The 25,371-nt window shown below is 44.8% G+C and overlaps 1 protein-coding gene across 7 annotated transcripts in view; it reads right to left on the bottom strand.

The window, feature by feature from the left end:
* Positions 1–1,215: 1,215 nt before the first annotated feature.
* The window catches only part of FAM83H (family with sequence similarity 83 member H), a 30,073-nt gene continuing 5,917 nt past the window's right edge, over positions 1,216–25,371 (bottom strand). For 2 of the 7 annotated variants that reach the window (XM_058178645.1, XM_058178646.1), the window contains exons 2-5: positions 18,944–19,413; positions 11,274–11,438; positions 10,319–10,443; positions 1,654–9,988 (exon numbers count right to left, since the gene is read on the bottom strand). In XM_058178645.1, coding sequence (XP_058034628.1) covers positions 7,375–9,988; positions 10,319–10,443; positions 11,274–11,438; positions 18,944–19,399 — 3,360 coding nt within the window. In that variant the 5' untranslated portion in view covers positions 19,400–19,413 and the 3' untranslated portion in view covers positions 1,654–7,374. Of the gene's footprint in view, positions 1,234–1,653; positions 9,989–10,318; positions 10,444–11,273; positions 11,439–18,943; positions 19,414–25,371 lie in introns of those variants that run through there. The other 5 variants (XR_009154651.1, XM_058178649.1, XM_058178644.1 and 2 more) reach the window with 5 other exon arrangements.

Consider the following 25,371-nt stretch of genomic DNA (forward strand, 5'->3'; position numbering starts at 1 on the left):
TTGGTCCGAACTGGTATTTCAGACAATCAGCTGTGCTGCGTGATTTAAAATTGCTAGAAAGCAGGAAATCCTGCTTTCTAGTGAACCTAAATCGCACGACACAGCTGTTCCCCCCCCTCGCTGGTCTGCTTATCTTACCAAGTGTTTTTCTGCGCACAGTGTGCATTTGGTGCATAGTGCGCAAGTGCACAGTGTGCGTTTGGTGTGTACTGCACATGTACATGTGCAGCATGCATTTGGCGTGTACTGTGCATGCATGTGTAGTGTGTGTTTGGTGCACGCAGCAAACCGGGGAGGATTTCACCACTGGGATGGATGTAATGCATCCATTCTTACCATCTGCTGGTTATCGCTTCTATCAGACTTCTATCAGACTAAAACATTTTTGTATTTTAGTGATCTCTCATGCGTATGTGGGGAGCTTGACTGGCCATCAGGTCCCCTTACACCAAGAAGACTTGGGTATTTTTGTCTTCCTTGACTAGGAAGATTTAGGAAGGAAATCCAGAGGGAGAAGCCCGATTCTTCCCAGCGTGAGTAACTAACACTAACGAGAGAAAAGTAACTTGTGACAAGTTGTGTCTTGCTGGTGTGAATTGGGACCAGAGAAAAGAGTAGGAACCACAGTTCTTAAATGGGAGCATGAACCAAAGTTCGCTTCCTCATTCTCGAAGACTTTGTGCCAGAGGCTCAAATGCAGTTCTGCTCCAAGGTGGCTGGCTTGCCTGGCTCTGACATTAAAAAGGGCAGGAGTGGTTGGAGAGGCTGTATGTGTGTAAATGGATGGATGAAGTCTGGGGAGGTTAGGTAATTAACTTCCATGCAAATGTTCTCCAAGACTAACTACTCTGACCCTCCCTAGAAGGGAAAGTCAATAGACACATTTCTACTTGCTCCAGGTTAGCGTTGGAGAGGTCTCTTCTGCCCCACGGAAAAAACATTATGGTCCAAGGGCAACCATCTCTGGGCACATTATGCTGGAATTGAGAGTTGTGTTAAAGAGATATTGTGCTGAAAGTGGAATCAGTAATGTGCGTATCCTTAGAATATGCCCATCGGGGGCACATATTCTAAACTGGCTTAAAGCTAGCCCACCCAACACCTGTTAACAAACCGAGGTAGCTTACCATGCCTAGCTTGGGAAGTAGAGCTGGGGTGCTTCTGTCATGGAAGCCCAAGCCCGCTTCCAGTCCTGTGGTTCTGCTGGCCCTTAGCCACAAGGTATGCTGTGCTCTGTGTAGGGACACGCGTAGACTTTTCTTAGTTGACCAGGAATATACATGTTATCTGAGGCTGGAGCTTGCTCAGTGGCACACGTGGTACCCTGGTTGGTGCTGATGAAGCAGCCTCACCTTTATGCCTTAACAACGCAAACCAGGAAACAAAATCATACCAACTTGAGTCTCATCCAAAGGCAGCGATGGCTTTTTAGAATTTTGAGGTAGGAAACAGGCAAAAGCAATTTGAAGTTTAAAATAATCTTAATGAATTTTATAGATCCCACTGTCCAAAAATCCAGTAATTCACCACTGCTTCCCTGTTGTCTGGCTCCACCCACTGCATCCTTTGTTTTCCTCATACTTAAAACTTGAAACTCTATCCATGCAAAAGAAAATGTCATATACTTGACAATTAAGAAGCAATTACCAGAAATATATGTACATTTGCATAGTTTATTCCGGTCACAGAATTTATAACTGCTTTAAGCAGAATTATCAGCCCTCTAGGCAACTGATAAACCCATTTGTCCCCCCCCCCCATTGCTTCAAGCCCAACAAACTATCTTTTCTTCCCAAATACATCTTAGAACAATTCTGCCGCTCCTTTTTCCAAGATTTAAGAACTTTCCAATTGAAAGCAGATTTCAAAGTAGTGGAATGTTTTATCAGGGTGATACATGATCAGGAGGAAGAAGGCTGGCATTTGAAACGATGGCCTGAGCAAAGGAAGTCTTTGGGTAACTTGTCTCTGGGTTTCGGCCCCTTGGATGAAACCCCTCACTTTATCTCAGCACTTATAAAGTACTTACAAAATGGTAATTTAGTCTTGTTACCCGAAGAATCCCAATAATCAGCACTAGACTGCTGAAACTACCCAAGGAGCCCTGAAATAGGTTGCACTGAAGGTCTGGCATCCTGTCCCATGAAAGCCAACTGATATTTTTGGAAAGTCCGACAAAGGGTCACAGAATGCCTGCATTGGGAGACACCTTAGGAAGCCCTCCAAATCATTCCAGAGAGGTGGCCAACCAACCCCATTGGAAAGCCTCCAGGAAGAGAGAAATCTAGGCAAGTGATTCCACTGCTGAACAGCTTTTCCAGGAAGATTTAGAGCTTGGCCTTCAATGGCTGGCTCTGGGGGCAAGTGGTTTTGCTCACAGAGGTAGTACAGCATCTGGATAGGTTGAAGTTCTCAATGGGTTGAGATCCTCAATGAATTTGTCGTACCTTCTTTGACCTAGTATTGAAGTGGAGCAACAAAGGTTAGTATACCATTCACCAGACTAGTTGGGAGGGGGGGGGTGAGGGAGGGGTGGACAGGAAGAAACAGCAATAATTTAGATTGCTTCCCATCAAGGGAGGTATTTTGGGAAGGTCAGGATGGTGTTCACATGACATGCCTCATTTGGAGACTGAATTAACCAGACTTCTGGTTGGGAACATATATTGAACCACACACTTAAAAACTAGATGCTAAGTCACAAAGGAATGGACAAAGGTGAAAATGAATAAAGGACTCCATATTTAAGATTTTCATGGTCTCACTAAACTGCCAGCTAATGTCCTTTGTGACCACTTCCAGGAGTTTTTCCATCCCTTTTGGGGGACCCTCAGATATTCCTAATCATGTGCCAAGACTAGGCACATGAGGCCCAATTCTGGCCAACTCACTCTTTCTGCCATAACCAGCAAGCCCATGCATTTCAAATGGCAGCCACCCACTTGCAATGCATGGATTGCAATATTCCTAAAATATTCCTTCCAGCCTAGCAAGGGCAAGCAAGTCAACAAAATATAAGAAATGTTCTTTAACATTTCTTTACAGGGCTCTCTGTTCATTTCAGCCTAGCCCTTAACCTGAGGAGAAAGCACGCAGTGCGCTCTCGTCTGTACCAGAGCTCACTGGGAATAAGACGTGTAGCTCCCCTCCCCCAGGAAAGAAACCTGGGAACCATCTTCTCATGCACCACATAGGAGGGTGGAGAGGGATGTTGCAGCAGCCCCCTCCATGTCGAATGTGAGCAGGTCCTCCCATCCTGTCTCAGAGTGCATTGCAATTCTTTCTTCGAACCTCAGAGGTGCTGCCTGTCTGCAGAAGCTTCAAGATGCTTTCTCTGTCCTAGGCGACATCCTTCACCTATTCAGTAGAACTCCTGTTGTACTGAGATGGGCAAGAATTAATCTATCACCTTCTATCTCAGGGCAGCAGCCCTTTCATTTCCCCTGAGAAGCGCCATCTAAGCTGGAACCCTTTGAACTGTGGATGGTGGCTCGGTCTAGGCTGGTTCTCACTCAGAGGATGAGTTTCTGGGAGCAAAACGGGAAAGAGCTCGGAACACAACTAGGTGTCCCCCCCTTCCCCACCTTCAACCCTTGCTGAGAATTGTGGTGCAAGAAGAAAAGGCAGAATTGTGAAAATCAAGAGCCAGCCATATAAATGCCCTCTGCTCCATACTGGTGAGACCATATCATAAGGGCAAATGATTACAGACCAAAATACCCAGAACATGGAGAGGTTAGAAGACATTCAGAGGAGGGTGACTAAACACGAGGAGGAGGAGGAGGAGGAGGAGGAGGAGGAGGAGGAAAAAAACCAGGTTATCAGGTACACAAAAGGGCATCATAGGGAAGGTGACTGGAAAGGTGGGGTGTCCCTTCCAACTCCCAATTCTATGACTGTCAGTAATAGTGGGAATTTCAATTACCCTGATATCAGTGGGGAATTTGCCAAATCAAATCCCGAATAAACTTTTGCCCTGTTTTGCTGAGAGCTTCATTCATCAGAATGGTCCTAGCCCTAACCCTCATCCAAAGGAAAGAAGTGAAGATAACTGAAACTTTAGGCAAAGTTATAACGTTATCTTTGAGTCTGTAATATCTGGAAGGGGAACTGAAAAGAGAAATTTTTGGAATGAATTATCCAAATTCCAAGGGAAGATAGGTGAGATCCAATCACTTGAAATCCTGAAGGAGCAAACAATCCAAGAAGGATGAGAAGAATTCTAAGAAATTCTGTAACGGACTGTCAAAAATAACCCAACCAAAGAAAAATGGGGGGAAATCTGAGGAAGCCAGCAAGGATACAGGAGTTATTTCAAATGCAGAAGAGAAAAAGAGATGCATACAGAATATGGAAAGAGGAACAATAAATGTGCCAAAAAATAAAGATTGTAGGCCCCTTGTAAGAAGAAACTGATTAAGGCTGATGGTGCAAAGGCACCATCTTATTTTGCATCTTCCCCCAGAATAAAAATAACACTATGGTTATGAGGAAACTGCATCTCGGGACAAATGTGGCGGAACCATCAGCTGAAGGGGTGGATTCCGCCCTCTTTCTCAGGGAATAAAGAGACAATCCAGTTTAGAGTCTGTTCGGGAAACACCTGCAGTTTCCCAATGGAAGACAGACAGCCTGGCAGGATTCTTGTAATAATAGATAATCAACAATATAATATCCACTTGGGCCTACCCACAAATGGTTCTGATTGCCTAACCCTAACCCCAACAGATGAGAACAAGAGAGAATTAGGTTATTTTGAATGTTGCAGAGCCACATGGATTACATTCTTGGGTGTTGAGGATGATTGCAGAATCTTCTTGGTAATCTCTGAGAACTTCTGAAGACCAGTGAGGTTGCAGAAGACTGGAGAAGATCAAATCTTAAGGAAAAATTTCCTGTCAGAGAACAATTACTCAGTGGAACAGCTTCTCTCTGGAAGTTGTGGATGCTCCATCACTGGAGGTTTTTAAAAAGAGATTGGATAGAATGGTATAGGTTCTCCTGTTTGGTAAGGGGGTACTTCCAAGATCTCTTCCAACTGTTATTCTATTATTAAATACCACCTTCAAAAAGGGTAGGAGAAGGACCTGAGAAATCACTGACCTGTACATTTGGCCTCTTCTGGGCATTGTCTTCAAACAAACTATTTGTGAGCACTTGAGAAAGAAATACAACAGTTAAGAACAGCCAGCAGAGGGGGTCTCACAAAGAAATTATCCCTGACTATAATCCTGGATAGAGTTACTAGCTTAGACGATGAAGGGAACCTTATAGACATCTCAACAAATTCTTAAGAGTGTTTCTAGACACTCTTCACTCAAGACTTCCTTCCAAGCTGAAGAGCAGCCATTAGAAAGCACTTTTTTGGGTACATTCATTCAGCCAACAGTGAATCCATTTTACAGTAGTTTCATCCAGCCCTAACACTCCAGGAGGGGGAGTTGTGGGAGCAAGGCACAGAGCTCATTTTATCAAGGTCTTGGAGGAGGGAATTGTGTGGGTAGAAAACTTGGAGAGTACCTGACAAGAAAGAAGATTTGAAAAGGTCTAGAGCAGTCTGAACACTGAGCTGAAATGAACAGTTTAGAATGGGAGAATTGCTAAATTCTGCATCTCAGTGGGAAACGTGTAAGGCACTATTCTAGGATGGGGTAAGCATGACTTGATAGTAGTACATGTGAAGGGGATCTTCGTGTTCTCATCAACCATACATGAGTAGCTGCAGGCAAATGCTATCCTGGGTGCTTTTACAGCAACATAAAAGTACAAATCCAAAGAAATAAACATCCCATTCTACCCTGCCCTAGTCAATCCCCACTTGGAGACCTTTATCCTACCCAGGCCTGCGTCATTCAAAAGGCTGCCAGAGCTCTAGGAGAGATGGCAGGAGAGATGGATATGGTTAATCTGCAGCAGGGAGATACTGTTGTGTCTCGTCCGATCTCACCACAGCCGGGGCCTTCTTATCTGCTTCCGAACACGGAGGAATGTCCTAGTATGCCTCCCGGCCCCAGCCCTGGCTCCATGCCCAGACAGGCTGAAGAGGAGGAAGTATCTCCAGCCCCCAGCTCTGGCTCCATGCCCAGGCAAACGGAGCAACTAGACCCCTCCCCCTCCTCCACAGCATGTGAGCCTGAGGGAGGTCAATTGCCAACAGCTGCAGACTGGAGTGACCCTCGCGTCAGAAGACTTGATAGACGGAGGCAACAGAAGGAAGGGAGGGGCAGGCCTGGATAAGTGCTGAGTCATGGAGCCACACCCCATGGCCTATATAAAGGACCTGCTTTCTGGCATTCTCTGAGTCAGGCAAAGTCTAAACATATCTTGCTGAAGTCACTTTCTGGTCTCCTGCCTGCCCTGAGGACTTTGCTAGGACTTTGGCAGAGCTGCAGAGGCACGCCTGATTCGGATTTCCCTGACCCAGCCGTCAGCGGAGGAGTGGGACACGACAGATACAACAGCTGTCTTCCCATATCTGAAGGGCTCTCAGAAGACAGAACTAGCATGTTCAAAGAATAAGGACAGCGGCCAGGAGGAGGTCAGGCTGACCTCTGAGGCAAATTCTGCTTTACTGGAGGTCTTCCAGCAAGATGGTCATCTAGCAAAAAGATTCTCCTACAAGGCTTCCCAAACTTTTTCCTTCATTACTCAGAACCACCTATCAGAAAGTCCTTTTTACCCAATGCAGGAAAACTACTTTAAGTCAATTTAAAAACTCTGTTGCGGTTGGGTAATGGGGTTGTGTGCCGTTACCCAAAGAAAAACCACTTTTACCCAATTTGGGATAATTTACCCAAGTTTGGGAAGCACTGTTCTAATGAATTGGACCAGATGACTTCTATGTTTTTCTGTGTTGACTTCACTTCCCCTTGTGGATTCCTTAGTCCTGCCTCTCTCTCCCCACCCCCACCGCAAATGGACTGTCCTCACAAAGAAAATGCCCAGTGAAATGGTGGGTCCTGAAAGAAGGGCTACTGCAGGAGCAAAAAATCAGAGGCAGTGGCCCAGGATGGTTGTCCTGAGCTGGGCCCCTAAGAATGGGAGTCTCAAATGAACTTGCTCAAAAAGCAACTGTGTTGCTAACTGCCCCCTCTTTGTTCATGTTGGTGTGTTTTTCTCCCCTACCTGGAGGGAGTTCCTAGGCGTGGGACTAATCTCCAGCCCTTCCAAAGAAAGTTAATCGTTAGTGGGATGCTGGCCTCTTAGTCCCCCCGAATGGTCATTTAATCCTGCTTGATGCCCCACCTTCCCCTCTCCCCCAGCCCCAGCCCAGCTATCCTGTTGCTAGAATGGGCTTGGAAATGGAAGGTCTGCAGAGGAAGGCCTGCCACGAACCTTGGTCACAGGCAGGGCCGTCCCAGCAGCCTCCTCAAGTCATTTTTTGGTTTTGAAGGACCCCAAGAGTTTTGGCATGAACTTCCCCATCTTCTTGTCTTTGGCGTCTGTCTCGCATTCCTCCTCGCCTTGCTCCTCCTTCTTGCAGAAAACTTCAAAGCGGCTGTAGACACGCTTCTCCTTCCTCATGCTCTCCATCCTCTTCAGAAGAGAATCCCGATCCTCTGAAGGCTCCCTCTGCAGGCCCCGCTTATGGCTCCCAAAGCTTTCTGATCTGCTGATCCCTGTGTTCCTCTCATCCCCTTTACGGTCCAAACTTGTGGCAGACCTGGACAGCTCAGGATTGCTAGCCGCTGGAAGCTGCCTGCCCAGCTCTGCCCGGTTCTTCTGGCTGTTGGCTGAAATTTGCTCCAGAATGACCTTTGTGTCGTCTCGGAGGTTGCTGCTGTAGAGAACATTGGCCGTGGAGGAGGGCAGTCGAGATTGAGGCCCTGGGTTTGCCCTGAGGACAGGCACCGGTGCAGTCAGTTTGGGAGATTTCTCTTCTTCTATAATCTCCTGAGAATCGCTCCTGGACATTCGCTTGAGGGCTCCTGCGCTCAATTTATCTGTCTTCCAGCTCTCCAGGCCTGTTTCTTCGTCTATTTTTTTCTCAGCTTTGGGATTTAGCAACTGCTTTAGCTTGAGAGACCCCTTCCTAAAAAACTCTCTTGGACTCTGTTCCTGCTTGCAACTTTCTTCGTCAGGTTTACTGAGAGAGCTGTCAGAGCCCTGGGCTTTGGAGGAAATGGTGCTGACCGGGCCTTGTGCTGGATTGTGGTCTTCAGTTTCAGATCCATTTCCTCCTTTGAAAGAGACACTTTCCTTCCTGTCTGCTATGGCACGTTTCTGAGTTTCTCCCAAAAATATTAGGCTCTCCTTCTCTGGAAGATTGGATTGGTCTATTGGATAGAATCGAGAAGCAAGCTTATCTGTTTTATTGCTCCCGTGGACCATGGGGTCTTTGCTAAGCATGTCGGTCGCTGAGGCAGACCCTCCAAATTGCTCCTCCGATTCCGGGTGCAGCTTATAAGGGCTGAAGGAGTCTTTGGAGTCCAGCACCCGGCTCTCCAGAATCTTGTACTGCACCGACTTGGTGCACTTTTTTTCTGCATTCTGGGATTCTTCCTGGAGAAATGCAGACATAGCTTTGGTGTGACTGAGGGTGGTGCTTTGTGAGTCTTTCCCCACTGACTTGTACTTTTCCAGCAGCTCGGCCACTTTAGAGACAGTGCTGGCTTTAATGGTTTCAGTGTCCTTGGTCATTTCGGCGGAGGTCTGCTCTTTTTGTACCATTTGGACTTTCTCAGTGGATGAATTTGGCTGGTCTAATTTGGCAGCACTAAAAATAAGAGAAGATCTAAGTCGTGAACTCCTCTGGATCAAGGGATTTATCCTGCTCCTGAAGGGATCCTGCTTCACCACTGAGGTTTCTTCTGGCAATCTCTCAGTTCCAGAAATATCTTTGGCATTTGGAAGTGGAAGCGGAGGTTTGAAAGTGGGGAGGAGATCGCTGGGATACCTAGTAAGGAGTTCTGGAGGACTAAGTACCTCATTATGCATCTCTGACTCTACGGGCATCAGAAGACCTTCCTCTCCCGGATCAGACTGATACCCGCTAAGGTAGGAGGAAATTCTCCAGTTGCGCAACCCTGCCCTGTTCTCCTGAACCTTCTTGTCTTGCTCTATGTCTTGGCCTTGGTCGTGCAGAAAAAGCCTCTGTTCCATGCTCTGCTTCTGTGTGGGAGATGTCTGGCACATAAACTTCTGCCCCATGTTTTGCCTTCTTAGAGATGGAAGACCAAGGAGACCATTCCCTCCTGGATTCAGGTGATCAGAGCCGTGTCGCACTTCTTTAGAAGAATTGGATGGCACATAATCCAGCCGCAACGGATACCCATCTTGGGGGAAATTGGATTCCAGTTCTGGAGACCTAAATCCATCTGCATAATCTTCTGGTTCATTGAATCCTAGTCTGCCTCCTCGGATTCTTTCAAAAAGCCCCTGGGTCCTGTTAGCCCCATGGGGATGTTCAAACTGATATTGATAAAACTGATCTTTTTGAAAATGACTGGACTGAATTTTAAATTCATCCAAATTGTTCATGTACAACTGCTTAGAAAACTGCTTTGTGGACTGAAAGTTCTCAAAGGTGCCTTCAGCGAAGCTGTGCCTTTTAAATGAGTCCATTTCCAGCTGCTTGGAACGGAGGTAGCCCCGGACAGGGTCTGCCTGGCAGTTCTCCATTTCCATTTTTTTGGAGTACATTCGCATGGCCGAACCCTCTAAAGTGTGACGCAGCATGTCGTCTCTTCTAAAAGAAGACAAGAAATACCTATCTGGGTCAATCCGGTCCATAAAAGGTGAGAAAAGGTTGTCCTCTCGGGGGAGAAGCAGGTGAGGCTTCTTTGGAAAGAAGGGCATATTGTTGCCAAAGGGGGCCATGCTGTAGGGCCCCATCGGAGCCTCTGTCCTCACTAAAATGTTGGAAGGAGGAACCAGCGGGTCTGACTGGGCAAAAAGAATGCGGAATTCCTCGTCAAAGCTGGCTACAAGCTCACCCTGGAAGATATGAGCGATGCTCCGGTGGATCTTCTCAAATGACCACATGAAGCTGCAAAAGGAGGAGGAGGAAAAATGAATATTTGCCATGAGCTGCAGCCCATCACACTTAACCCTGCCACGCCCTGAACACCTCCAGGCAGATCTCTCTCTCTTGGTTTCCATTGCTCATGCGGCTCTAGGGTCGATTGCCAACTGGACAGCAGGCCAGTTGGCACTTTATTGATCTGATGTCCTAGTGGGACCCAGGTTCCATGATCAAGACTTACTTTCTCAACAATTTCTCTTTTGAGAAATTGGTCCTATCCTCTAGGTTCTCGATAGGATGCCCACGATGAGCTGGTGTGCAGACGACCCGCCCACCCACCCCCTCCCTACTCACCTGTAGCTGCCACTCAACACCACCATGCAGTCCACAAGCAAGAACTTCTCCTTCACGTGACCCTTGAACGACATCCCTGTGCGGCAATAGTAGGTGGGGCCAGAAACTGTCCGCACGCGTAAGAACTGCAAAGGAAGAAAGCAGCTGATCAGCAGACTCCTGAGGACCTTCTCACTCCATCTGACATCAAGCTTCCAGTCTAGCATCGGTTCCCCTCTTGGCCCTTCGAGCATCCATTCTGACAGTTTCCGTCCTGCTCAAGACGCTTGAGTGGCTTTCACCTTCGACCTGAACAGGATCAGTTGGGGTGAGTGGTGTTGGAGGGTGAAAAAAAGACTCCTGACTGTTCCCGAGAGCCTGTCATGTCAGTCCTCTCAGCTGGAAACCAACAATGGCTAGCAGAAATTTATCATGTTGTTTCACTTTATGTGAAAGAGTTCTTAACAGATAAGATGTTGCCTTGTGTTCTCAAAACACACTTTCCTACTTTTATCAAATCATGATTTACTCGATCCAATGTTCTGGGTTCACACAACATAGTGAACACACAATATAGATAGAGCTATGTTAATGCTGACAGTATGCTAGATTAACATTTCATTAGCTGGCCTCTGGCTGGCCTATGTTGTACAAAATCAGCCACTGAGAGTTGATGCTTACTGGCTACTGCAGCAAGCCATTGGGCAAAAGGAAGAAATTAACAGAATAACAGAAGCGTTGGAAGGGACCTTGGAGGTCTTCCAATCCAACTTTTTGCTTAAGCAAGAGAACCTATGCCATTTCAGACAAAAATTAACAAGGCTCCCTTGTCCCCATCAAAGAAGCTTCTCCTTTGGCTTTGCAGATCTGCTTCCAGTGGGGCTCTCTCACTTGAACCCACCAACTGAGGTCTGCTCCCTCAGATGGCATCTGTCCTGCCCTCTCCAAATCCCTCCGGACCCATTTTTGTGCTCACTTCCACAAAGTTGAGGTTCACTCTGCATTTGGCAGCCATGTCCAGGAAGAGCTGGGCGTGCATCTCGTCAAGCAGGATATACACAGGAACTCTGCGTGCAGCTGCATCCAGTACCTCACTCAAGAGGTCCACATCAGTGAAAATATCCATGACTATAGCAACCACCTGAGAGAGTAGGAAAAGGCTCAGATTACGACCCCAGACAGATAGACCGGCTGTCTCCAGGCTTGGTTTTCTGTTGCGTGACACTCAGCCATCCAGACTTCCACTGCTCTTGTCTGAGTTTGTCCGCTTTTGATAATAGGAGAGCAGCAGCTGTACTGTATGAGCTTCCTTTCCCCAGGCCGGACACCCCGAGCCTCCACTGGCTGGCTTGTCAACCCACAGCACCCGAGGAGACCAGTTCTCCCTTCAAGGAATCCCCAGGAATGTCCGTTTGGAAGGTTCACAGGTGCAGAGCAGAAGCACGCTGTGTCACATTGCCCTACGGACCGCAAAGACGTTCAAGCACAGCAGTTTTGCTAGAAATGACAGTGACAATGCCATCCTGGGGAAAGTGACCCAAGAACAATCACAGCAACTGACCGGTATATTGTCCAGGTTCTGGGCACAGAAGGTAGATTAAACCTTAGCAAAAGTCACAGGGAGCTAATGTGAATATTAAACACTTTTAGCTTTGCCCAACTCTTACAAAAGAATTTGACATTTTTGTAAATGTGAATTTTGTAACTGTTCTAAACATTGTGCTCTGTGGAGAATAAGTGTAGTTTTTTATACATAATATCATATTACAAGTAATCCTCAACTTACAACAAGAAGTTACGTTTAGTGACTGTTTGAAGGTACAATAGCACAGAAAAAAGTGACTTTAGGACCATTTTTCGCACTTACGACAGTTGCAGTATCACCAAGGTCACATTATCAAAATTCAGACACTTGGCAACTGACTCATATTTATGATGGCTGCAGTGTCCCAGGATCATGTGATCCACTTTTGCAACCTTCTGACAAGCAGTGTCAATGGGGAAGCCAGATTCACTTAACAATCCAGTTACTAACTTAACAACTGTAGTGATTCACTTTAAACCTATTTCACTTAGCAACAGAAATTTTGGGCTCAATTATGGTTGTAAGTTGATGACTACCCTCATAAATCACTGCTTAATTTTTATTCTCAAAATGTTTCTGAAGCACTAGCTAAGAATTGGAAATCAGTTTATGGGGACTGATAACCCTGATCTTGTAGACATTTTTAAAAATATCTTACTTAGGGAAGTCTAAATGAGATGAAGCTGTTAAGGGCACAGGAAATCAATACAATTATTAAATGATTTGGTTTTGCAATTGATGAATACAATTGCAAAACCAATTGGATTTTTATTTTTTTATGTTTTACATGTAGTCAGCAACAGCCAATAAAATCCCCAAAGATGCTCACTCCATGTGTCTGGGTGTGTCTATGTCGAGGCAGGGGGAGGGTGCAGCAGGGGGAACCACTTCTTAAAAGAGATTTTCTGGGGTCACTTCCTAAAAGAACCTGGTAGGAGCGCCATTCGCTGGACTTTCAAACTGGCTGCAACTTCCGTTCTCCTGTTTTATCTGTACCTGAAAATTTCCTGTATTTTTATTTCCCCCCTCCCCCACATTCTTGAAATTTTAAAGAATCTTTTAAACATTTAGGAACCCTACCCCTATCCTGAAAATCTTCAAAGAACATAAAACACTTCCTTGGAATAAGAAATATGATCTTTATGTCATGTTTCAGTATTTAGAATGCATAAAATAGGGACATTTGCAATGACACCAGATAGCAGTTTGGAGTGCTTTTCCTTATTTGCCTTTTCCAATGTTTATGTTTAGATTTTAGATTTCCACCTGCCCATCTAGCAGTTTGAAAGCATGAAAATGTGAGTAGATAAATAGGTACTATTTCAGTGGGAAAGTAACTGGGTTCTGGGTGCCTTTGGCGTATAGCCATGCCAGCCACATGACCACAGAAACGTCTTCGGACAACACTGGCTCCCTTGGCTAAGGAAGGGAGATGAGCACCGGCCCCCTGGAGTGGGACATGAAAACTTTACCTTTTTTATGTTTCGATTGGTTACTAAAATTAGCAAAAATGCTTTTATTATTAAATTATTCATTTATTATGTTTTACTTACTTGTTTTATTTATTATACTACACTATGTCATCATTGTTTTTGTGATATGCATTTTTTTATTTCTATATTTTTAAATTTCTATATTTTTTTAAAAAAGGAGCTCGATGGTTCAGGGGTTAAAGATGCAGAGCTTGTCAGATGGTAAGCTGACAGCCTGGGTTCGAGATCCAAGCGCTGCATGCCTGGGTGAGCTCCTGTTACTGGCTCCAGCTCTGCCCACCTAGCAGTTCAAAAGGATGCAAATACGAGTAGGTAAATAGGTACCACCTTGGTGGGAAGGTAAAAGCGTTCCATGCATGCCTCATGCTGGCCACATGACCACCGAGACATCTTTGGACAATGCTGATTCCCTCAGTTAGGAAATTGTAATGAGCCTCACCCTCTAGAGTCCAACATGACTGGACAGGAGGAATGTTTACCTTGACCTTTTTTTAAAAAAAATATATGTATGTGATCTTGCTTTAACAGCCCCCTCTCCCAATGTTCATTCAGTACCAGTGGCCTAACATTTGTGCTGCAGTAAAATTTTGCACATTACACACATCATCAGTAAACAGATTTCTGAGTCGAATGAGATTGGTGACGGTCATTGACTCAGAGTGGTTTTCAGAAGAAATGGCAGAAATCTGATTATATAGTAGTCAAATTCAATTCTTTTTAACAACTAGTTGAGTAGTGATCCATAAATAGGTATTAAAAGAAATAGAAATTTATTTTCTGGCAAAAGGTTGCAAAAAGACTAATTTTTAGGAAATTCAGAGGAATTATTTTCCAAGAAAGAAAAACAAGTGGGATGAAGAGGATTCATAAAATCACAGATGGAAGGATCATCCGGTCCCTCCCAGGTTGAGTACAGGATCTGCAAATCCATTTTGGACAGATGACCCTTCTCCTGCTGTTAGAAGACCTCCACTGAAAGGGAGGTCTAAATGAGTCTCCTGGTTTCACAGCCCTCACTTCCAGGAAATCCCTCCCACGCGGATCCTTGAGGGCCTGGGTTAGGGTCAGGCTGCATCCCAATGGAGTGATTAAGAATCAAATAACCTGGATCAACTTTCCTGCAGTTTCAACCCATGGTTTGGTCACAACCTCTGTGGCAATAGGGAACCCGCATATTCCTTCTCACAAACCATTTAGCTGTAGAGCCCTGGTGGCACAGTTGTTAAAGCAAGGTATTGTAGGCAAACTCTGTCCACAGCCCGGAGTTGGTAAAATGAGGCCTTCCACAGGAGACTTTCCTCCAAGGGGATCTTGGATGCCCTTGGAGGAAAGTTATGATGTCAGTGGATGTAGTCCACATGACTCATTTTGTAAGTAGAGTATAATATGCATCTTTGTCAGATACCTTACTTAGATCAAGAATTGTGGTGGCTCAGTAAGACAGGGAGGGAGGGAGGGAGGGAGGGAGGAAGGAAGGACGGAAATGTCATAGCATTCCAACAAACTACTGTAAAAGATAGGTGGTGATAAATATATGATGGCTCCTATAAATTGTGCATGATACAACAATAAATCGATGAAAAACCAGAAGTGCCGCGGTGGGACGGACGGGGAAGAGCGAGCTCCGCTGAACTTCGCATATTCGCCAGGCCGACGAACCGCTGCTGAGGGGTCTTCAGACTGGAACCGTCCTTTAGGGATGGTGAAGAGGGTGAGGCACCTCGTTTGATGGAGAGGAACCGGCAAGTTCCTCGAAGGTCAGAGGAAAGCTCTCCGACTCAGCGGCGGGGGCAGGGGCTACGGCAGCCATCAATAAGCTGGGGCAACTGGAAAAGAATTGAACAGGAGCGGTGACTTGAGCGAACTGTCGAAGCCGGGTGAGTGAGTGAACACCAACTCACATGAAAATATTCTATCTGATATCTGAGGAAAAAACTTTTTGGCGGTGGAACAGCGGCTAAAGTAAGAAGGAATACAAAAACTATAGAATTAAGAGAAACAGTAACACTACCCTAAGATTTGAGGAAAACCTGGAACTTTTAAATTAAAGCATAGACCTCTAAAAAAAGGGGGGGTGTCAAAAAGAAACACTTTAAATAAAGTTGGAAAATTTGCGACTTTTAAAACTTAGTATTGGAATATAAGAACGGGGGAAGAAAGAAAGAAGAAGACAGGACATCTGGAAAAGACGTGAAATTTTTCTGACCTTTCTCTTCTATTGTAAATTGGAACTAAATAAATTTGGACATTGACTTCAAATTGAAGCAATTTGGAACTAAATGGAATATATATAAAAGCTGAAATTGGACAAAAGGTGATTTTAAACAGAAGAAACAAAATGGACACTTTTGTTAATTGTTGATTAGGCTGTGGACTCTAAAAAGACACCTTCAGGCAGAAGGGGAAATTGCATTGACTAGTATTTGTTGTGGAAAATTCCTCTGCTGAAAAGATAAGGCAAGTGAGAAAACGAAAGGGAGGTTTTTCCCTGTGTGCTATCTGACTCTGACTTTGATGATAAAAAGAAATACAATTTTGGAAATACAGAATGGCGCAGGGAATAATTGAAATGATGAAAAAAATGTGTATGACTTTTAGACAAGAAATAAAAGGAATAATTACAAGACCATATGAAAAACAAGAACCAGAGGAAGTTGGAGCAGCACTGGAATCTACACCAAACAAAGAAACTATGAAGCAAGAGAGAGGACTGGAAGAAAAAAGAAAAAATGTTGATGTTGAATTTTTAAATAAGGGTGGAAATTTAAATGAATCTAAAGAGAGAGAGGATAAGATTTATAATGAGAAATCAGAAGGTTACATCAGGATTAATAATAAGAAAAAAGAGGAAGATGAGAATTTTAAATAGAAAAGAATTGCAAATAAGATTGGGTAAAAATAAGAAAAAAGAAAGGAAAGAACAAAGAGTGGTAGAAAGGGAGGAAAAAATACAAAGCTAAGAGATGACTTAGGGATCAGTGGAGAAAAGAAAAAATGGGGGAAGGGAAGAAAAGGGGAGTGGATGAAAATACAGGACAAATAAAGAGATTGAAGAAATTTAAGAGGAGGAAGGAGAAAAAGATGAGGGGGAAAGAAAAAGAAAAAAAAGAAAATACCTAATTAATAAGTCTGGATTTTAATATGAAAAAAGTTAATTGAAGGTTAAGATAGAGTGTTAATTATAATGATACTGGAAAAATTATTTTGTAAAATCTTTTAAAGTGAATTTCTGTTTATATTCCTTTCCCTTTTCTTTCCTCTGGATGATACTTAACTTACAAAATGTTATTGTAATATACAGATATGACCTATGATGATGTTTAACTGGAAGATGTACTAGAACATATAATAAGGGGGAATAAAAGGGTTTGATATAAATGGGAATAGAGAAAAGGCGGGAAAAGAAGTATAATTAGAGATAAAGATTAAAGATGGGGCAAAAGGCAATTAGATTTCTAAGAAGATGGTAAACAAGGAAAGGGAAAATGAGAGAAAATATATTGATGAAGGCATAGAAGGAGGATTGGAAAATAAGAAATTTGATTTGACATGTACCTGGCAGATATTTTGTTCAGAAAAAAATATTTTTTGTGTTGTCTGTGTCTAAAAAATAATTTTTTTACAAAAAATAAAATAAAATACAACAATAAATTGTAGAATATTTTTAAAAACAAAACAAGATTCTCTAACAGTTCAAAAGATAAAGGAAAGGAGATCATTAGAAGCCAAATAAGCTTCTCCAGAAGTACAGATGAACTGAAAATCAAAACAAACAAGCTGCATGATACTGTTGACCTGTTCTTGCCCAGACACAAAAATCTGGTACCAGTCTGGGCAACTGAGACCATCCATGGAGATCAGCAACCCGACCTCCTGATACCCCCCTGAATTTAGGGGAGCAGGAGGGTAAACGTCCAGGAAACAAATCACCACCAGTTGGCCAAACCACCAGAGTCAGACTGGAGAACCACCTAGTGTCCCCTTTCTGCCCTCAACCATAGAGACAGTGCGGATCAGCCTCATTTCGAAAAGGCTCTCACGTCTGTGTCCCCAAGCTTAACTGCAAAATAAGCTTTCTTTTTGGGTCTGGAGATCATGAGAAGACCCGGATCTGATAGACAGAAAAAAAATCTAACCTTGGAGGGGGAGGGGTGCAGGGCGCTCATGTGAGCATAGTCCAAACCCAGAAATGAAGATGAAGAGGGGTCACATAGCAGTGCGCCTGATGTAAAAATGGCCTCTGGGTCATCCCGTGGATTCCCCCACAGTTCAATTCAATCAGAGCTTATTCAACTCGGTTTTCTGGGTTTCAGTTCTGTTCCACACAGCCCACCAGAGTAGCGGGATTAGTTTGCGGCTCGGTGTGTCGTCTTGCAAACAGGAGAATGCAGGAAAGAGTAAGGGAGGTAGAGAGCAATGAGGCCGGTCTCCTTCAGGAACCCTAGTGAAGCCCCAGATGGAGGAGCAAAGGGGAGGGAAGTTGAAGATGGTGCAGTGGGAAAGGGTGGCAAAACATGGTTGGACAACCATTTGTCTGGGATGGTATAAGGACTCTTGTCTTAGGCAGGGGCAGTGGTGGGTTGCCCCCGGTTCAGACTGGTTCTCTAGAACCGGTGGGTAAAACCAGTGGGAAGCTACGCCCACTGACCCAAATGTCATCAAAACTCAGAAGAGCGCGCACAAGCAGCGCAAGCGCAAGTGCACGGGCACGATGCGAACTGGTAGTAAAGGTAAGTAGAACCCACCCCTGGGCAGGGGGTTGGACTAGAAGACCTCCAAGATCCCTTCCAGCCCTACAATGATTTTCCTCTGTGGTCAAAGCTATGAATTTGCAGAGATGGAACCCTGCCTGGAGATGAACAAGGAGGCAGGCAACCTGGATTCCTAACTTCCCAAGTGGAGCAGAGAGAAAAAATTCTGGGGGAACATTAGGAAAGCAGCCGTAAAGAGCAGAGTAGTTCAACCACAAAGCTGTTGGTAGTGGTAATAATTCAAATTGAAGTGAAGAAAGAAGAAACAGCAAAATAATGGAGCCAGAAAGAAAACACCGAGTCACACTGAAGGAATTGTTGATGCTTTAAATGTATGTTTGTCTATAAAATAAAAAACTTTACTAAAAAAAAAAAAGCTGTTGGTGGTGGGTGGGTGGGCCAGCCCTCCCTCATAGAGACTTTTCAAATCTGGTAAATTGTCAGATCCCAATGGAAAGAGGAATTTAACCCTGGTGCCAGTTGCTTGTGGGGAGGGGGACACAATCCCCCCTTTGCTAAATTCCTGTGTTGAGAAGTGGGCTGCATAAACTGAAATGCTCACTTCCAGCTCCAGAGCTCTTCAAAAACAGGAGACAACAGGTCAGAATAGATACACAACACACACACACAATTCTGGGGGGAGATCAAGAACTAAAAATAACCCAAAAGCCACTGAAAGAAAAAGGTCATTATCTGGAGGGGAAAGCCAACTGACTTGCCCACTTCTCTTCTCTCCTAGAATCTCTGATCACCACCATCTCCCCTGCCTTCCACAACCACAACCACAATCTCACAGCTCTGCCTCTCGCTCTCCCACCTGCTGTGCAGCCCGAATCATTCGGCGTGCCTCCTCCTTGATGCTGGGGTTATCCGGGGGTGGCGGCTGCACCAAAGTAGTCACCTCTGTTCCCCGGAACCCAAACACCATTGGCCAACCGAGATCCAGCTCTGGAACGGCCAGGTCAGAGTTCACTGGCCAGTAAGTGCCCGAGGAACCGTCCAGGTCCACATCTGGTGGGCTGGAGTCCGTGCTGCCACCTCCCTCCTGAGAGGCACACTGTGGCTTCTGCAGGTGCTGAGTGATGTGCTCAACCTCTGAGGGGCAGAGGAAGTCCGGGGCTGCCTCCTCTGCCAGGAACCGGTGGTAGCTCTCCTTGCCTTCCTCTGCCAGCAAGTCCAGCGCCAGGCGGTAGTACTCCTTGTAGTGGGGTGGCAGGTAGTTGGGATCCAGAGGGTTGTCCCCTTGGGAGGAGCTCTGCGACCGGCGAGCCATGACAGCAGAAGCCTCTGTGGGGGGAAAGGAGAGGCTGGTTGGTTGAGTGAGCACATATATGGCCCCTCTTGTTCTCCAGAGCGACCCCAAGTGTGGGCCAAGCAGTATCCCTTCATTTTACGGAGCAGCTGCACTCTTATCACCAGAAGCCCCTCTCCCAAGGGACAGGCATCCCCACCAAAAAAGGCTACGCCCACCAGCAAGAGAAGGCCCAAGGCGGGGGGCTCTCTGGTTCTTCTGGGCAAGCCTGCCTTTCTCTCCAGTTGCTGGTGGGCACCTGGAGGAGCCAGCCAAGCAACCTCCTCCCGAGGTCCCGGGGCTCCTCTCTATGAAACAAGCTCTCACCCCTCTCTAACAGAAGGGCAAACCATCCTGCAGCACCTCCCTTGCATTGGTGGAGCTCAAAGAGTATTCCAACTTTTGAGCCAGGCAATCTTGCTTCCTTTGTGGCTCAAACACCACACTGTCTTTTCTACAGAGGAAGTATAATTGTGGGTGAGTGCTGCCAGGAAGAAGACCCTGACTAAGAAGGCCTGAAGGGGGATAGGCAGATCCCTGAGCCAGGTGAAAAGTGCCACTCACCAAAATGGGCATTATGCATTTTTTGCACCATGGCGAGCTCTTAAGTTAGTATTTTAAGAGACAAAGGAGATTCAATTCCAGCAAGCCCCCAAAAGGGGAGGCAGCAGGGAAACCTTGGGCAGAAGCAAAGATTGCTACACCACCATCTCGGGATAAAAGAAAACAGCAGCTGTCAAGCAGGAAAATGGGAAGTCGTAGAGCAGAGCCTGGGTGCAGGAGGGCAGAGCCTGGGTGGACCCTCCAAGAGCCCTTCTCTTTTTTTTTTTTTTATTTGTCAAACACAACAATATATATAAGTATAAGCATGAAATAACCATACGAATTGGATACAACCAAAGGGAACATTAGGACAGGAACGGTAGGCACGCTGGTGCTCTTATGCACGCCCCTTCTGACCCTCAAGTCTCCCCCCTCCCCCTCCATTTCTCAAGGCACAGCCTGGTAAGTGAGACTCTTTGAGGGGAACGGAAACCCAGGACTCTCTCCTGAACAATAGCGGGATTGTGGGTGCTCCAGATCTCAGAGGCCTTCCCCTCTCCCAACTAGATCCTCTCAACACTGTTCCTGGGTGATGAATTCAGAAATCCCTGAGGACTGAGGTGGAAGAGGAGACAGGCTGAGACCAGAAGGTGGATGATGCCATATTCAAGCAGCTTTGTTAAGTTTTAACCATGATTAGAGTTTATTTTGACTGCCAGTGGCTCTCAACATTCTGGCAAATCCTACCTGTTTAATTAGGATAGGATTCAATCCACTGTGTAAACACTTCACAAAGGGCTTAAATCAGTGACTAGGCCAAGTGTGCTATATGCTTGTTAGGAAGAGCCAGTGCAAAAAGAAAAACTGAGCCACTGCTTGGTGCCAGCTCCCATGTTGCATGGACCACTTTGGGGAAACCACAGCCTCTGAGCACAAGCAAGCTGGCCCTACAGATCCTGGGAGACGGGAACGCCTTGCTGTGCTTGGCTGGGTAGCCTCCCATATTATCACAGCTCTTGCACTTCAGGTGTGGTGTGGGATAGGTGCCAAAGGCCGCAGGGGAGTGACACATGGGAACGTCTCCGTGGTGTAGAGAAAGCGGGTGTGCCTCCTCATGCGCCTACATGAGACCAGGGAGGCTTGCAAACAGCAATGTCAGAAGACCTAGTGGACGGACCATAAGTCTGCCTCTTTGGAGTTTCTTTTTGACCCACTAGCCTCTGCTGGAAGTTGGTTCCAGGCATCCACTACTCTTTTTGGGAAGTCATATTTTCCAGCATTACTTCAGAACTTCCGTCCCATCAGTTTAGAGTTAAGTCCCTGTGGTTCTTGATTTTTGCTTGATATTGTAAAAATTGTCTTCTAGACACTTATTCACATCCTGAATATATTTAACGGTTTAAATCACGTCCCCTTCCCTTTTCCTTGTCCTCCAGGCTCCACATATTCAGTTCCTCCAATCCCTCCTGGTATGTTTTGTCCCTCAGACCTTGGACCATTTTTGAATCCTCGTTCAGTCTTATCAGCATCTTTTTTTAAGTGGGGTTTCCAGAACTGGACACGGTATTGCAAATGAGGTCTGTCTAAAGCTCTACATAGCGGGGTTAGGACCTCCTTCTTCCTGCTAGGATCCCCCTCTAGTAATACATCCCAGAATTTGGTTAGCCTTCACAGCTGCCAGGCCACACCCTTTGCCCATTTTGCAGTTGTCTGCCAGGAGCACACCTACGTCTTTTCCTTCTGTTGTATCCCCCCAATACTGAGCTCTGCCAGAGGAGTCTTTTCCCCCAAGTGATCTTATATTTAAAATGTTGAGCTGCATTCTACATTTTTGACCAATTTTCCTGCAATACCAAATCATTTTTCATGTTATGAATACCCCTAGGGATAACGATTCTATCACACACCTTTGCGTCACCAGCAAAAAGACAAACCTTACCTAGTAACCCTTCTGTTATATCATGTGTTGAACAGAACAGGACCAGGGGCTGAGCCTCGTGGTGCACCGCCTCTGATGGGTCTCTGTTCAGACAGCGGTCCATTAACCACCACCAAACTCTATCCACCGAGCCAACTTCCTAATCCACTGAACCGCCTGGGGATTAAGCCCTGGCCTGTACTTCCAGGACTGGTATGAACCTCCTGCCTGTGTTTGTTAGTGGCATCTACTTCTGAGAAGACTGAGCACAAGTATTTATTTAGAAGGTTTATTATAGCCAGGGAATCCTCCCTAAGCTCCAAGTTTATTAAATTCAGCTCTCTTAAAGTCTAAGACATTAGTTTGATTGTGATGTTCTATTGCTTGTATCTGTATTATGTTGAATTCCAATATGACAGTCATTCCCCCCAGACTTCCCCCAATTTCAACCGCTTCTATTATTTTATCTCTGTTAATAAGAATTAAGCTCAATATAGTGACCCTCTAGTTCCCTTCTCCTCCTTTTGGGGCACGAAGTTGTCTGCCGGGTTTGCCAGGAGCCTGTTTGGTCTCCCACTAAGTGCAGTTTGTCTCCCAGTTGATGTCAGGATAGTTGAAGTGCTCCAGCGTGCTTCCTGAACACCTTAGTTAACTGACTATCAAAAAGTATTTCCTTTGTTTGGTTGGGAGGTCTGTGGTTTACATCTATGGCAATGTCACTTTTTTCCCATTAACTCAAATGCATTCAAGATTTTTGGGGGGTTTTGCATTTCAGTAGAAGTATAGCTATTTTTATATACAATGCAATACCTTTTCTGAGGAGTCCCCAAAGCATGAGAAAGTGTTTCTCTTCTTTTTTTCTGGTGCATTATAACAGCTCCTCTCCCATCCACACCCAAAAAGTTTTAGACTTGTAGAAGCCAGGCTGGCCCAATCGGCTTTTCAACACCTGTCTTGGGAAGGGGCTTCTACAGCCTCACACAGTTTCCTGTCTCAAAGATGTTTTTCTACTACTGCGAAGGTGAGGAGAATCAATAGATATTCTATGTTAATGCTGCCCAACTCCCCTCTGAGGTGAGCAGTGGACATGAGGTCTCCAGGATAATTCTATGTCAGGGGTAGTCAACCTTTTTATACCTACTGCCCACTTTTGTATCTCTGTTAGTAGTAAAATTTTCTAACCGCCCACTGGTTCGGGGGGAGATGCATGAGCTATTTTGGGACAAGGCTCTTTTGTTTGTGGTCGCACTATAGCGCCATTTAGTTTCACTTACGTAGTGTGAACTAAATTTATGCGCAGGTGATACAAATAGTATATTTTCAGAAAATTAAATTGTCACGGGGAATTTTATGAAAACCTAATGAAAATGTTTTTAAATAATGCTATGAATTTTTTTTTAAAAAGTCAATTAAATTAAAAAAAAGGAAAGTGCTTCAGGATTGGACAAAACCCTACCACCCACCATGAAAGCTGGAATGCCCACTAGTGGGAGGTAGGGACCAGGTTGACTACCACTGTTCTACTGTGGTGTGGAGAAGACCCTTCATTTGAATTTCTATCCAAAATCTTCTCCCTGCCTACTTCCTCCAAACCAGTCTTCAGTCTTCAGCCATATTTCTCTTAAGTCACCTTTCTTCCAAGCTACAAAGACACCATAACGTGTACATTACGTTGTCAGCATTTTCAGCCCCTTTCCTTGTTGATGATCTCTGACAGGGAATTTCTCTTTCCCACCGCTGTTGCATACAGAGTCCCATTTTCACCAAGTCCTCCACTTAAGACTCCATGGTTTTCTTTGTGGCCATTACAGACACTCTACCTAATTAGCATCTGGGTGAGGTTAGGGGTCTGCCCCAACACACATAACTTTATGCGTACATAAACAGATGATGTTGCATAGTTTGGGCAATGAAACTTTGCAAGAAAACCACCAAGATCAGAGAGTATCAAGGACCCTTCATTTCTACTCTGAGCTACACATATTCTCCTTAAGAGTCTTACTCTTGCTCAGTCTTACATATTGGAAAAAAGAACCCAAACACTAAGTACAAGATTGATGGACATTACCTTACAGATGACCCCTACCCTGTTAAAGACCTTGGAGTTTTCATATCAAATGATCTAAGTGCCAAAGGGCCTCTGTGGCTCAGACTGCTAATGCAGTCTGTTATTAACAGCAGCTGCCTGCAATTACTGCAGGTTCTAGTCCCACCAGGCCCAAGGTTGACTCAGCCTTCCATCCTTTATAAGGTAGATAAAATGAGGACCCAGATTGTTGGGGGCAATAAGTTGACTTTGTATATAAATATACAAATAGAATGAAGACTATTGCTAACTTAGTGTAAGCCGCCCTGAGTCTTCGGAGAAGGGCGGGATATAAATGCAAATTTAAAAAAAAAAAAAAAGCCCACTGCAACTACATAGCAAAAAAGGCTCTAAGAGTTGTAAACCTAATTTTGCGTAGCTTCTTTTCCAAAAACTCTGCACTATTAACCAGAGCATACAAAACATTTGCTAGACCTATTCTTGAATACAGCTCACCTGTCTGGAACCCATACCACATCTCTGACATTAATACAATTGAACGAGTCCAGAAATATTTTACAAGAAGAGTTCTCCGCTCCTCCAAAAACAACAAAATACCTTATACCACCAGACTTGAAATCCTGGGATTAGAAAATTTAGAACTCCGCCGACTCCGACAAGACCTGTGTTTAACACACAGAATCATCTATTGCAATGTCCTTCCTGTTATTTATTTATTTTTTTACTTTTTTTACAACAAACAAACTATTGCCCTATTGTTTCCTTTCATTGTATGTGCTTGTATATAATGTTGTGACAAATTTTTTTTAAAAAGAGCTACTTCTGGAGCTCTTCACAGTTTTTTTTTACTTTTATCACCCTGAATAATTGAGCATCATCAATAATCTTGGCTATCTGATTACTTACTGGCAGGTCAATTATTCCTGCGTGGAAAGACCTGAAATGTTTGCTAGTTGCATTCCAGGCCCAATCTGGGTTCAGTTTTCAGCTCAAAAGCCTTCAACAGTTTAAGGCCATCTCATCTGAAACCTGAGCCTAATGTAGATCAAAGGAAAAACTCTCTTCAGGGTGCCCTCATTGAGGGGTCCTTGGTGTTCTCTGAGCTTGGTTGTTTGCTTGCAGATGTTTCATTATACAAACTAGGTAACATAATCAGTGCTAGTAAGGAGTGGGGGTTTGCTCTCAGGTTATGTTCTCATGGCTCTCCCTGTGGGGGTGGTCCTGGAAATTCTTTGGTTGGGCTGTTAGCTTGTTTGGCAGTTCCTTGATTGGAATCTTGTTTATTTTTTTATTGTTCCTCTGATTTTAATCTTGGTGTTAATCTTATGTTCATCAGGGTGTTGACTGCTGGTCGAGGTGTTTTGAGTTTTTTGTTCCTTTTTTGGTTTATTGATTGCCTCTTTTGCAAGTATATAGATATTGCACTAACAGAGGGATAAAATCAAG

The sequence above is a fragment of the Ahaetulla prasina genome, chromosome 3, assembly GCF_028640845.1.
Source record: "Ahaetulla prasina isolate Xishuangbanna chromosome 3, ASM2864084v1, whole genome shotgun sequence".
Lineage (NCBI taxonomy): Eukaryota > Metazoa > Chordata > Lepidosauria > Squamata > Colubridae > Ahaetulla > Ahaetulla prasina.